This window comes from Echiichthys vipera (assembly GCF_963691815.1).
Source record: "Echiichthys vipera genome assembly, chromosome: 4".
Lineage (NCBI taxonomy): Eukaryota > Metazoa > Chordata > Actinopteri > Perciformes > Trachinidae > Echiichthys > Echiichthys vipera.
The window spans coordinates 17,734,169-17,749,381 of NC_139829.1; the positions used below are offsets into that span (position 1 = coordinate 17,734,169).

The window sequence follows — 15,213 nt, forward strand, 5'->3', positions numbered from 1 at the left end:
CTGCAAAAACATGTCACATTACTCGCAAAGGGCCGATAAAATGTTAACTTCCATTCTGCAAAGCCCACTGGAGACAAACTGACTGTCAAGGCCTTACTCTCAGTGGTGAAATTATTTCCATCAGAGGCAGATTCATGCATCTCCAAACCGATTACGCTAACAATGCTCCATGCTTTCTTCATTAGATCACTTGCCCAGCAGTGGACTGTGCCTGGCCAATTTTAAAACAAAATCAGACTCACTCAGACAATTTCCTCCAATACAGGCTTGTGCAAAGAGAGGTCACTGTTATCTGCCTCAGCTCATTGTCAACACTGTCTTGTTCAGCTGATGGAAATATCCGATGAAGTGGCACCAAAAAATCTACCAGATGACAAACAACTACTGAACTCAGGCCACCATTTAGTGAGCTGAAATTGTTGCTCAATGCAAGAGTCACAAAACCTTTTACACCTCTGCAATCAATGTGATCTTTATTACAAACACAGCGTATTTAGCCATAACAACATTAAATAGATGGTCCAATGCTGAGTCACACTGGAAGGGAAAACTAAGATAATGTGGAACAAGAATACTACAGTATATTAACTTCTGGAGGAACAAAACACTAATCCTTTTGATTAAGTGACGTGTTCAGGATAAACATAAATACTGCAAGATGTGAAAAGTGCAGTTCAACAACAAATTTAGATTCAGATACAGTGAAAAAATTGACTTGAGATGAGATATGACACCCAATTTTGCCTAGAGAAAAAGGCAATCATGAAAATACAAATCACTTGCCATCACTCAAAACGTCCAACCTGTGGCTTCACTCAGTATGGATTAACTGCCGACAGGTAGTTAGGGCATGCAAATCACTACCAAACTGATTTATTGAGTCAAATTGATTTATTTCTATAAATCAAAAGAGAATCATCAAAAGAGACAACAAATAATAAATTCTGATTAGGAATGAACAAGTCATGGTGAATGCTCATTATTATGGTTATTTTGAGTACATTACTAGTGACACAATGGGATTATCAACATATAATTTTCACATCGCATTATGAAAGATGAAGGTGGTGTTTATAAATGTTTTAAAAGGATGTATTAGTATGGAACCTGTTAAAGACAGAGTCAAACTAGAATTATGTTACAGTTAGAATCAATCCACTTAAATCATTGCTGAAGTGAATTAAAGTCTCAACAGTCTGAAGTTGCTGTCCTGCTATAATCCATCACTCTGTTCTTGCTTTTTCTCCTCTATTTCTTTATCTTGCACATGCTGTTAGACTGTACAGATGGAATTTGATTTCTATCCTGAGGGGGGAGAGAGGGAGGAGAGGAGAGGGGAGGAGAGGAGAGGAGAGGAGAGGAGAGGAGAGGAGAGGAGAGGAGAGGAGAGGAGAGGAGAGGAGAGGAGAGGAGAGGAGAGGATAGGGAAGGAGAAACTTGGCAAGGATGAGAGAGGCACTTGAGAATACTGAGACCTACATAGAATTCGATTGCTTTGGAATACACCCATGAGGTCACATTTACCATAACGAAGGTAAATCAAATGTTCAGCTGTCTTGATTGGAGAGAGAAACAGGCTAAGCAATGAATGGTTAGATAAATGATGGATAGATGGCAGATGGCACATACAAACCTGGGCCAGTTGTGAGCTTATCCCTGCCTAGAGGGCGAATAGGCCATTACATAGTCGATGGCCTGCCAGACTAGCTCAATCAATTACAAAAAAATAATGGAAAGCTTAAAAAAAAAGAGCAAGATATTCATATGGATGTCATACCTTGTTTCTATGGTGTTACCTTGCATAAAATGTTTGACATAAAACACTGACTCTATAGGTGGAATGCAATACTTACAAAACAACAAATTACATTGGGGGGAAAAAGCAATTTTCAGACCCAGGTTTGTAGTTTGACCCAAACCAGAGACCCATACCTGTTTCATTCCTCCGTCATACCATGCTGGTTACTGCTTCCGGATAAATGGAGGTAGACGTATGGATGGAAAAACATAAGAGAAGACACAAGAGAGATGGCGAAGTGAGATGAGTAAGGTGGAACATGAGCATGGAGTACACACAAATGACTACAAGCACATGGACGAACATAGATGGGATGCACATAAACTAGCACAGAGATGCCTCTGAGTGGATAGGAAACAATATGGGCAAATGTGGTCACAAAAATACAATATTGAATACTACAGGTCATCACTCCATAAGTGATGTGTCTAGCGAGTATGTCAAAAGCCCTCTGAGTAGAGTGGTAGTGGTAGCTGAAAATGAGAAGTCATAAAAGCTTTTGATGAATGGATTTTAGTTTCAATATTTGGTGTATGAGATCTGTGTGATTTGTGCTTGTGGCATATATACAAAAGGAAATTTAACAGCCAAAAACAAATGGCCTGTGCCAAAATCAGTATGTTAAGGAGCAGGCTTAAACCAGATCTGATATACAGCATTAGTTCTTTCAACAGCAATGAGGTCTACTTCATTTGGAGAAAATGTCTATCGTTATCCTCAAGCCTACCATACACAAACACATGTCCGATCAGAAAAGCCTGCATGCGTAGAGTATGTTCATGTAACAAAAGTGGATCATTAGAAATTTGCTGAAGGAGATAGGACAAGAAAACTGTGTTAGCAGAGGTAATGGTGATCTGAAAAGGGAAGTGAGGACAAAGATTGAAGACAGAGAGTCATAGAGAAAGAGAGAGAGAGAGAGAGAGAGAGAGAGAGAGAGAGAAAGAGAGAGTCAGAGAGAGAGTCAGAGAGCAGCCATGAAAGGCAGCAGCACTTGGAGAGGACGCCAAGACAGTAGGAGGTCTGGAAAAGGGACAGAGAATGGTGGCAGATGAGAGGAGGATCAAAGACCAGGACGACAGGATAAGGAGTGGTAATGCCAGTTCAATTTAGGATTTCTGAAAACAGCCTCATACCCTATTTGTAGGTGATAAGTGGAAAAATCACTGTAGCTTGGAGAGACATAAAATACTGAATTAAACTGCTATTTATAATGTTCAAAACAGGCGAAAACCCTACACCTAAAATGCCAAGCATGCGATTATGTCAGCCTAAGTTAATTTAGATAACAGCTAACCATTGCAGGGACAAATGCTGAGAATGTGGTCTATGTGTTGAGTGTTTAAAACATACGGCACATAGGGGTGGACGGCAAAGTGGATTATGCTGTAGGAGCTTTTGAGTTGTTACTGTGAAACTGGGTTGTGTTGGACTCTATTGCAACTGTTTTAAAGCCAACCAGACTGCAGCTGCCCTCCTCCACAAAGAAGCAAGCTGCAATTTCAGAGACATTCAACTTTACAGGCAGTAAATGTTTGATACTCAAAAAACATCTTTCGTAAAGATTACATCCTATGACCTTTGTAATTCTGATCTTGCACATCCTGTCTCTTATTTGTCCTTCTCTCTACCTGTGTGGATGAAAACTGTTGCCATGCTTCTTTTCAGTCCCATACACCAATTGCAAATTAAATAACTTTTTTTGGTTGGGGAAATCAATGAGTGGTACATTTTGATGATTCAAAATGATTATATCAATATTCATTTCATCACAAATGTATGTGATTTCATAACTGTTATTTGATTTCATGCATTAATCTAGAATCAACCCCTTTATCAATGCACCCCTTATAGTGCTGCTTCTATCTAAGATGTACTAGTGTAAGGTTATAGCACACAAAGGAAATAATCTTTACCGATTATGAAGAATAATCACTACAAGTGTGGCATTCATTGTTGCCCTCACTTGTTTGATACGTTTAGAGTTGTAGAATATCCAGAGAGGATGGGAACCATTATCAATTAATCATTCAAGGTGAATGCAAGGAGGGTTGCACTGAGGGCAGTCTAGTAAAAAGAAAATACGTCATACAATTAAGTTACGATAGAGGGTCATTGAAACACCAAAGAGGTAGAACATTCTATATGAGGAAAATATTACTTGCTATGACAAAATTAAACAAAACACAGGGTGAAAATGAGCAAGGAGTGAGGAAGTGAGGGAAGGCGAGAGGGGATGCTTCTTGACGCCTGATTTAAAATGTTAATCTGGTCTCGACCTTTCGGAAGATATCTAAAGGGACTGAGAGTCAGCGCGCGCACACACACACACACACACACACACACACACACACACACACACACACACACACACACACACACACACACACACACACACACACACACACACACACACACACACACACACACACACACACACACACACACACACACACACACACACACACACACACACACACACACACACACACACACACACACACACACACACACACACACACACACACACACACACACACAGAGCAGTCAATCTCTGGGCCCCTAATTATGTTAACCCGCTACTCAAATAAATGAATATGTGACCACAGATATGATAGTTTGGTACTGAAAGCTGGGGAGCTGGAGAGTGAGAGAAAATGATGAGAGGTGAAAGGACAGAGGGGAAAGAGAAACAGGTGGCGGATTAAAAAAAAGGACAGAGGGGAAGATCGAGAGTTTGAGAAAGAGAGGAGAGGGAGTTAAGAGGCAGAAAGAACCTATCTCCATTCATTACTGATAAGAGCAGCTGGAAGTCCGCAAAATGACACACACTTTTGCAGGAACACATGCGTGCTACAGCATAGTCTGTGCATATTAAAACTCAAGACGTCCTGTTTTTATAGCTGCACATTTCCATCAAATATTTCAGATATTTTGTTTATCATTTTACACACATTTTCCTAAAGTTCAGCCTGGAATATTTGATAGTGGTAACTAACACACACATACACACACACACTGGATGCTTCGTCCTCCTAAGGCCATCATTACTTTGTCATTGTGACTGAGTATTGCTTTCATTTGTCTTTCACCTCTCCTTTCCATATACAGTATCTGACTTCCCTCTTCCCTCCTCACCATTACCCTCTCTCCTATCTTCATAAATCTTTATCCTTCACCTTGTCTCGTTTTTTTTCCCCCTAACCTTGAGTCTCTTCCCTTGGCTCTTTTTATCCTCTATTTCCTTTTCATACTTTCTTTTGGATTTTGTTTCCCACCGTACCCTGCCCGATCCATTTAACTTCATCCTTTATAAGAGCTCCATACGTAAAAGAGGTTGTGCAGTAGATCCTCAACTTTAGATCTTTGGCCGGTGGACTAATTGCAGCTCAAAATTAGTCTACTTAGTCTGACCGGACAAAACACACTAAAATCCACTAATATATGGCTTTTTTCTTTAGTGGGAAAGGTGACGATCCCCATTCCCGGGACAAATGCGGTAGTAACTGTTATTCATCGGCTCCAGCTCCGATCGTGAGGGAAACAGTCTTTCCATTTTTTTCCGGCAAAATGCTATGATGTGTTTTTCCTCTGTCAGTAACTTCTGTTACCCCTTTGACATCTCAGCCACAAATTCTGTCCCACTCTGTCCCAGCATCGCTCAGACATCGTTTCAAATTAGTTGTCACCAAGTTTGATAAGAAATCAAGACACAAAACAGAGGTAACCACTGTAACATTGTCAATATCCTCAATGCTGCTTTCTACTGTTTTCTGGTGTGTTTGTGACATCCAGAAAAAAAAAATTAACATAAAGGCATACTCATCTACTGGAAAGGCTTTCATTGCCTATTTTCATAAGTTTTCTTTTGTTTAAAAAACCTCTACAAAAATGCTGATTTTGGTGAAAACTGGGCTCTACCTGTTTGCTTTACCATTCTTAATTTGTGTCTGCAATATCAACAGCTGCCAATGTTTATTAGAGCTACTCAAACATTCGATTCTCTTTCACAGTACCCTTTATTTTCTTTTTTATTCGTTCATTTCCTTTGTCCTTGACTGTGACTGCTTTTCCATTTTTTAAAACTTCCTTTCTCTCCTTACCTGCCTCCCCCTTCCCATTACCCTATCATGTCCTGTTCCTTTACCCTTTCTTTCATTCATTCTTTCTCCTGGCCTTCTCAAATCCTCTTGTTGTCTTTCCCTTTTCCTTGGGTCCTCCTTTCCAGTGTCCTTCTCCCCTCCTGTCCTTCTGTCCTGCTCCTGCCTACTCTGTTGTACCGAGTGTCATTGTTCGGATAATTATTTATTAATGTGTTTATGTCTTCACCATCCCTGTCTGTTGCTGCCATCTGTGCTCAGTTAGGTGCCCACCTCCCTGTGCCGTCCTGCCATGCCCGTGAGGGAGAGAGCCATACATGTGGGTACAGATCAGAGACACCCACACAAACACATACACATTCCCTCTTTCGTGGTTATTCTTTCTTTGACGCGCACACACTCGCACACGCACGCCTTCTGCTGACAGCGCCCTCTCGCCCCTGGGGCTAGGTGGGGTGAGAGACACGCAGCAGTAGCCACCACAGTCCCTTCTGCCCTGTCCTGTTTGCTTTGTTCTCTTCTGTCAGCACTACATATAGATGAAGGAGGTGGTTGCAGGAGTGGTGTTACCTTTGAAAAAGTTACTTAGAGGACACAGGAAGGCACATATAGAAGACTAATTATGGATTGACTGGGAATGTTTCAAAGAGCTTTGTGGGTACATAAAGTGAGTCAAAACAATGTATTTTTGTGGTTTACTTTTTGTGTATTTGAAAAAAAGATTATTTTTCCCCAGTGCTCATGATAAAAGCATATCTGTTAAAAGGTGTGCTAAGCAGCTGTAAATAGCTTGTTAATGTTTGTGCTAGCTGTAAACATAAGATGAAATGTTGCCTTCACCTAAACAAATCCAGTTATGAGCCTCTGCTTCCGTTTAAGGTTTTTTGCGAGAGGATATTTTTATTGAATTAAACATACTGCGCTGTGATATGTTACATGCTAATGCAACCTGAGTCCAATCCTGAACAATTTAAGAATCTGAGTGCCTTCCGCACCATGTTGTGATACAACAGAGGGAGTAAGAAGAGGAGGATGGATAAAAAGAGAGGAAAGAAAACAGAAGGATAAAGGAGGACACAAGGAGCAGGAGTGCAAAAGAAAGATAGAGAAAGCATGTGGGACTGCAGTGGGTATTGTGATCACGCATCCTGGATCTTAATAAGTAAACAGAACAAATATTTTCTATCTCTTCTCCTCCTTCTCTGCTCTTCTCACAAGCCATCCCAAGTCCTCTATCATCCATTCTCTCATCATGATCTCTATCTGTTGGCTTCTAGGCAGTCCATTTCTCTCATCTCATCTGCTCCCTACGGCAGCTTTCTTTCACCCCCTCTTTTTTTGTTCCATTTCTTGCTGTATTTTTTCAGCTCTCATACTTCTCTCAGCATCAGGTTTTTCTGTCTTTACAGTCTATCTAACTAAGCTTCTCTCTTTTTGTCAATGTGTCTGTCTGGGTGTATGCAGGAACTATCTATTTCCGAATAAAAGAGTGGGAGAGGGGCTGGCAGAAGAGGTGGTCTTGGTAGCCTCTATCGAGGAGAGGAGTGTGGGTACTTCCTCAGGGAGAGTGCCTCATTAGTGTGGTACACAGGAGAGCATGTAGAGTCTATGTGTATATGTGTCTGTTTGAGTGCCTCTGTCTATAATTAGGAGTCATAGTGAGTAGCGCTGTGGATCACAGTTAGATAAGTGCTCTGGCAGATAGCCAGCACCAGAGCTAGCTCATGTGTGCACACACCCACAGCTCCCACCTCTAAGGTTTTTGTATTGAAGTGCAGTGTGGTGGTGGGAATGATTTGGCTTCCGCCTCCTCTCAAAAGTATCACCTGCAGATGGCAGGGGCAAGTTGGATGTATCCAGTTTTTACTTTGACAATATCTGTCTCTAGCTAGAAACCACATCCACAGATGCACACAACTGCATGTTATCATCTGCCTTTCTGAGGCAGGCAACAAAGGCACCACAATAGGTACCCAAAACAGAGGATCACAGACGTGTTGTAGCCAAACATGCATGCACACACACTGAAACACTCAAAATAGGGAATCGCTTTTGCCCTCATTCAACCCGAGAAGGGACAACTTTTACTCATGTGCAAAACACACAACTCCTCCGGCATGCATCCTCCACCTGGGAAAAGGAATCTTTCATCTCAGCATGACTGCCACTGGGCAGGCTTGTATACCCACGCACAGAGACATGCATTCACTCTTTCACTCTCTCCACCTGCTACCCCTTTCCCACTATGTCGATATATAAGCGAACCACCTCCATCGCAAACACATACACAAACACAAGCATCAACTTTGACTGGCAACCAACAAATGCCGATGTATGTTTACAAGGCACTGAAACAGAAAGATTAAATTGATTTAAAATTAAAATTAATTCATAATAGTTCAGAAAGCTCTAGTCCACTTAGAGCTTTCTCTGTCAGGCCTATATGGGGCACTGAAAAACACTTTGCCTTAATGTAACAATTTATGGCTTTAGTCAGTTTTAAGACTGTAGAATATATGTTGTGTCTGTGCAGCTTTATGATGCCTACACTTTAGCTCAGTAACACATTGCTATATGTTTGGACAATGAATATCCAGATTTGGAGGCGTTTGGTGAACAAGTAGGAACCATTACACATTTTGTTACTGCTGGAAAAGCAAATCTGGCCCCAAACATATGCGTCTTTAACCCTAATGACTCCTTGATGGAGCTATAATTTGCAAAGTGGTCACCGAGACACACATAAAAAGAGGTGCAATTAGTCATTGCTGTGGAGAAAAATACTGACTTTATATTTCTAAAGAGAAGTCTGATTTTTTTCCATTAAAGGGATAGTTCTGCTATTTTGAAGCGGTGTTGTATGAGGTACTTATTCATAGTCAGTGTAAAGTAAAGTAGATGACTGTTAGCACACCACCCAGTTTTGAGAAGCAGACAGGAGTACCAACACACAAGCTGCTGTACACTACGTATGCTATATTTTCGAATATTTTCAGTGCTTATTTTCAAGAAAATAAAGGGCAGAACGGTGGTGTGGTGGATAGCACGGTGGTGTGGTGGTTAGCACTGTCGCCTCACAGCAACAGGGTGGGGCCCTTCTGTGTGGAGTTTGCATGTTCTCCCTGTGTCTGTGGGTTTTCTCCGGGTTCTCCGGCTTCCTCCCACAGTCCAAAGACATGTATGTGTTAAGGTTAATTGATTTCTCTAAATTGTGTCAATGGTTGTCTGTTTCGGTTTGTCTCTATGTGCACTGCAATAGACTGGTGTCCTGTCCAGGGTGTACCCCGCCTCACGCCCACTGTCAGCTGGGATCGGCTCCAGCCCCCCAACCCCGATAGGGGCAAGTGGTTGAAGATGGATGGATGAAGAAAATAAAAATGAGTGATTAGAACAGCAACAATGAAATGCGGTTCACTGTGGAGACAAGAGGATCTCTTTATGAGCCGGAGTTCTACAGACTACAGGGGTATACTACATGGCCGAAAGAGAGAGGGGAAACTTCTGTGGAAAGTGCTGTCTGACAGCAAGGTAAGGTTAAAATATTCTAAATATAGCATACATATTTATATTTGAGTGCTGTCCCCGCCCATAGCAAAAATACACTACTTAGTTTCCGTGTCAGAAGTCCTGCCTGCTTCTCCAAACTGTTGGCGTGCTAGCTGTCAGTTATTGTAGGTAATACACTGACTATGGATACATTTCTCAAACAACAAAAGAAATAGCCCTAAAACTATCCCTTTAACTAGCAGCACAGTCTGTTTCCTTTTTTGGACCAGCATCTAGTGGACGTTATAAGAACGGCATCATGAGGCTTTTCTGGCTGAAGCACTCAGTCATGGTGGTTGCCACTTGGTTTCACCTTCCTGAATAAATGAGGTTTAGCTCATTAATGTTGTTTGTCCTGCAACAGGTCCAGAAGTGACTAATAATTCAACAGCACAGCATTACTGTCAGTCCTTGAGGAGTTTAATGAGCAAAAAGAATCACCAAGCCAAACACACACACACGCAAGGATGATGAGGGACCTCTTGCAGCAAATCTGGATGTTTGTGTAAAAATAACACACACACACACACACACACACACACACACACACACAGAACTGTGTAGGTGCCCTTGCGCAAATGGAGCAAACAAATGAAGCTCTAATGGATCTTACTGTTTCTTTATGCATTGACCTTCAAACACAGGGGTTAAGTCCTTGAGAAGTGCGCGCACGCGCACACACACACACACACACACACACACACACACACACACACACACACACACACACACACACACACACACACACACACACACACACACACACACACACACACACACACACACACACACACACACACACACACACACAATCAAACCCCAGAGCAGCTTCTTTTTGCTTTATAGTTAACGTTAGATGTGTCTTTATTGACTGTGTGTATGTGGCGTCTGGTCTTTGTGTGTCTATGAATATGTGTTTGCGTGTGTTGTGTAGTCGAGTATGGTTGAGTGGAGGGTGGTCAAAGCCTGTTTGGATAAGGGCATGGATCACATGGGTCAATAAAAGGTTCTATAGTGCTGTGACAGGTGGGGCTATAGTTCATAGCACAATTGCAGACAGGGTTAAAGTTCACACATGTATAGGAAGAGGAAGGCTGGGACAGCATTCACAAATCAGTGCTCTTAATCCTAAAGCATGCTCAACTTCAGTACAATCCAGCACAGTGCGGGTAGGTAGGCAGGAAGCGGGGATTAGACATCAGAAAACAGTACACTTTATTTAGCTTTCCTCCCCAGAGGTGTCACTTTTGGACATTTCTGAACCCCCCTTCAATTTAAAATTATCTGTGCAGTGTTTCACGCTACAGTGTTTAAAATACAAACCTGATATCATGAGCTTTACTTTGTTTTTAATGCAAATTAAAGGGATTTTTTTAATGTGGAAAGGTTGTTGATGAATTTCCACAAGTGAGAACATTTCCACAAAAGGAGGAAAAAATAAAGTGCACCTTTAAAACCATGGTGACTGCATTATGGAATTTGCAAATCCCTTAAATGGACAGTGTAAATAGTGTATTTTAAATACAGGATGGATGAATACAGTTAGCACATTGGAGCAAAATTTACATTTTGGTCCTTTAAAATGAGCTTGAATCTTTCAGGTATACAGGGTTCGAGTTACATGGGAGCCAGTGGGAGCTGAACTTCCATAAGGAGGGGTCTGAGCTTCCATTAAAGCAGTAAAATCACACCTGTGGGGGTTGTTAATACATTGCTAACAATCATTATTTTAATCACAAATAATGCAATGCTGCTGGCGGTGGCCCGCTAGATGTTGGAACAGCCCATCTGATGAGGGGTTACACAGTCCTTCATCCCTTTAAGTAGATCTGTCCATATAATGCCAGAGGTCAAGTGGAAAATAATCAAATGAAACCAAGACAGAAAGAGAGGAGTAGAATGAAATGAGAAATTAAATGAATAATAACGCACCGAAAAATCAAAAAGGTGAATCGGTGGGCCAGAGAAAAAAGAGAAAAAAATCTCAAGGTTTTTGCTTATAATTACTTAATTTATGTTTTTTAAAAGTTCTTATTGAAAAGAACGCTGTGACTACCTCGTTGATGCCAGTGCCACGCAAAATCCTGCTAGCTGCAGCAGTGACAGCATTAAAAGACCGCTGGCGCCAAATAAAGAAGAGTAGGAAAGAGTAACGGGACAGACAGATGAGCAACAGCAGACTGACTCCAGCGGTTAGATACCCCACAAAGCTCAGATTATAACTCGAATCCTGCAGGTATGCTTACTTTGGCATTTTAAGCCCTTGGAATGCCCTGACACTGGAGTGTTCTTCGCATTGTTCAATATCTGAAACCATGTCATTTGTCATGATCATTGACTTATAACTGAAATGATCTCCATCATCAAATTGCGATAAAAGAGAAATTATCTGTACCACTGACGTATGCTTCAACAGAGATTTTGTTCCCCTCTGACCCTTATGACAACATAAAATATCACATTGATTTTAAATTGATTTCCAAAACACAGAGCTGTTTTGTTACATTGACTTAAACCAGTAAATAGATCTTGATGAAAAGATGATCTTGGTGCAAAGATCCTTTGGGGTCACCATCACTTTGGGGTAGGATTATTAAGTTAGGTACAAAAGGCAGCATTCTTGTCTATATTACAGGACAAGGCAGTGCAGGTGACATTCTTAACTCAGGGGGTCTCCATACAAGGATGGATTAATAAATAATCTGGCTCACCTTTAAACCATCCACTATCATTTCACTTCACATAACCAGCACTGGATTCTTTTACTTTTTAATGTAAGTTAGTTCGGCTTGTCAAGTGCATGACATAACAGTATATTTTGTTTTCCTAACCTTGAACACATTTGTACATTCCACTTAAAATAGTCATCAAATGTTTGAAGTGTATGAAACCACATTATTACTGCACTGAGAAACTCCAATCCATTCTGACTAAACAAATTAAATTATCACCGTATTAGCTGATTTGTGAAGTAAAAAAAAGCAGTTTAGAGTTAAGTCAGCCTGTAGAGCGGTGCAGAATAATCAAGCCTCAGTACCAAGACCCCCTGTTCTCTCGTCTAATACGGTACATTAAGGTAGACCACTACAAGACACAGTCACGTCCAGTCAGGTGATATCAGAACAGAGACACTCACTTAGTTGTCTCCTTGATGACAACGTAGCGCTCCCATGCGCCTTGATGCCCTGGAAACAGAAGACATGTTGACACAAAGAGCAACCAATGAAATAAAAAGAGGGGACGGAGAAAAAGAGGGATTATTGTTAGTTTAGAGGAGAAAGAAATACTTTACTTTGGTATATTTCACAGGATTCATAAATCAAGCTCCAACACTACTGTACATGTGCCCCTATGCGTCCCCAAGTCTTTGCAAAGTGAACAAAAATGTTGTCATTTGTCGACACATGGTCACTGCTATAAATACCCATTTTATGTGATGCTTAGGCCATTCATTCATGAATTCACTCACATTACATGTCTGCTAGTGTCTATTAAAAGACCTGGCAAAGTGCAACCTGCAAACTGCACAAAAGATTGACTGGCTGAAAAGTTTGAGGTGCTTTGCGTCATTCTCACCTGTTTTGATGAACAGAAGAAAAAATAGATCTAGTGGGCGACACCACAGTACAGGGTTTATAAATACTGGTGGTTTATTTTCACTGTACCCACATTGCCTTTCCTTGCCAAAACTACAAATGTAATACTGATTCCGCAACATTGGGCTTAGAACCCATGAGACAAGGACACATTTTTTGGCAACTGAGCAACCATGTATACACAGTGCACTATGTAAAAATAACTGTATTGACCTCCACATAGTCAGCAATGCTATCCATATTTATGTTGTCCCGGCTGACAATGCTCTATTCATGTTACTAATTATTTTGAGTTCCGAAATAGTAAAAACAAACTACACAAAAAAATGTGATTAGTAGACCCTGCATCATCTTTTAAGATACCAGAGAAAACACAGTCTATAAACTTGCATTTAAATGATAATTTCTTATCCTATTACTGTAATAGTAATTTATTTTGAGGACTCTAATATGGTGTCTGCCTTTTGCCAACTGCATATTAATGGCCAGCAGTATTAATTGGCCTGTATGCTCACCAACTGGGTTCACTTCAGTGTGAAATGCTTAGCTCAGGTTAATTTCAATTACAATGTGCAGTAGTAATAGTAATATTTTTCCTCTGCACCAAAATATTGTATATATTGTTCCTGTTATTATCATAATTTATACTTCCCTGTGTTTATATTGTTCATATTTTTCTAGAATTTATTGTTTCTTATTGATGCTTCTTTTATGTTTGCTATCCGCTTTGCTGCTGTAATATGGAAATTTCCCTTTTTTGGGACTAATAAAGAAATATCTTGTCTTATCTTTAGCCTCATAATGAAGGTCTGCCCAGGAGCTTAGCTTTAAGTGGCCATGCAAGCACACTGCATTGTTAATCTTACTACCTTAATGTGAGGATGCTTTGTAATGTAATTTGTTAGCCTTGTTAGATGATTTTATGCTCCTTTGCAGAGAGTTAGATGAGAAGATTGACACCACTTTTAGGTCTGTACACTTACCCTGTAGCTGGAGCGACTTAGCTTAGCACAAAGGTTGGAAACAGCTAACCAGACACTCTATCTCAAGGTAACAGAATGTGCCTACCTTCACCTAAAAGGCTCACTAGTTGACACACTATATCTTGTTTATTTAAACTGTACAAAAAACTAAAAATGCAATTAATGTAGTCAATACGAAAGTGTAAAAACATAATTTTTTTAACACTTACTATTTACAGTGTGTAAAGCATTTAAGATGAGGAATATAAAGAATTTGTTAGAAAGAATTTGCAGGCTAGTACACACGTAAAAGTTGATGGTCAGTTACAACTGTAATAAAATACCCTATTCCCCTGAATACACAGCCTTTACATCCATCCATCCATCTATAGAAATTACAATTGGGTTTTTGAACAGGATCTTATCCACAGGACTAGCAATGACTACAATCACCCCCAGTAGTGCAGGCCAACAACACTGCACTGATAAGGAACCCCTCATCATATAACAATAGCTTTAAAACCATGTCAGTTGGTAGTAGCATGATGATCTGTCAACCAGCAATACATGAGAATCAGGTTACGTGTTGCACTGAATGATCCACACTATAATCCTGAAATACAGAAGGGCTAAACGTATCATGATACATATGAAAATGAATGTTGACAATGTTTGATCAAAGTAAAGGGAAATTCACTTTGTTCAATGCATTGACTGTTCATTTTCTCTGGGACTCATTGGCCCTCATTTATCAATCTTGCGTGAAAACGGGCGCAGATCTGAGCGCAGAATTGGTCGTAGGAAAGGACCCACAGGTGATTTACGAAACATTCGTATCGGACCAATCTCAGCCTACGAATGAGCGGGCCTTGATAAATGCGGCGGCTGAATTCGATCGTCATTAACATGTTACACCCTTAAATATTCCTGGTTCGGAGGCCTCGCCCACTGAGGTCAAACATGGAGAGGAGAAACACTGGGAAGAAAAGACACTTTTCCCGACACAGAGATCGGCATCCTGACAGCCGAGATGGAGCAAAATAAAGATGTGCTTTTTGAGTGGAATAAAAGGGGCCCATAAAAACGCTGTATGGAAAAGAATAACGGAGGCAGTCAACCCGAAGCAGCGCTCCACTGTGACCCGTGCGCGTGTGTGCGCACTGCTGAACCTGTGCTCCTGCTCTGTAGAGGGGTTTGCCGGCGGGGTTATT

General features: G+C 40.8%; 1 protein-coding gene across 1 annotated transcript in view; it reads right to left on the reverse strand.

Moving 5' to 3' along the window:
* Positions 1–15,213, reverse strand: part of ccser1 (coiled-coil serine-rich protein 1) — a 127,194-nt gene that overhangs the window by 33,049 nt on the left and 78,932 nt on the right. Inside the window, exon 11 of the mRNA XM_083912846.1 lies at positions 1,933–1,965. Within this exon, the coding sequence (XP_083768972.1) occupies positions 1,963–1,965 (3 nt within the window). The 3' untranslated portion in view covers positions 1,933–1,962. The remainder of the gene's footprint in view (positions 1–1,932; positions 1,966–15,213) is intronic.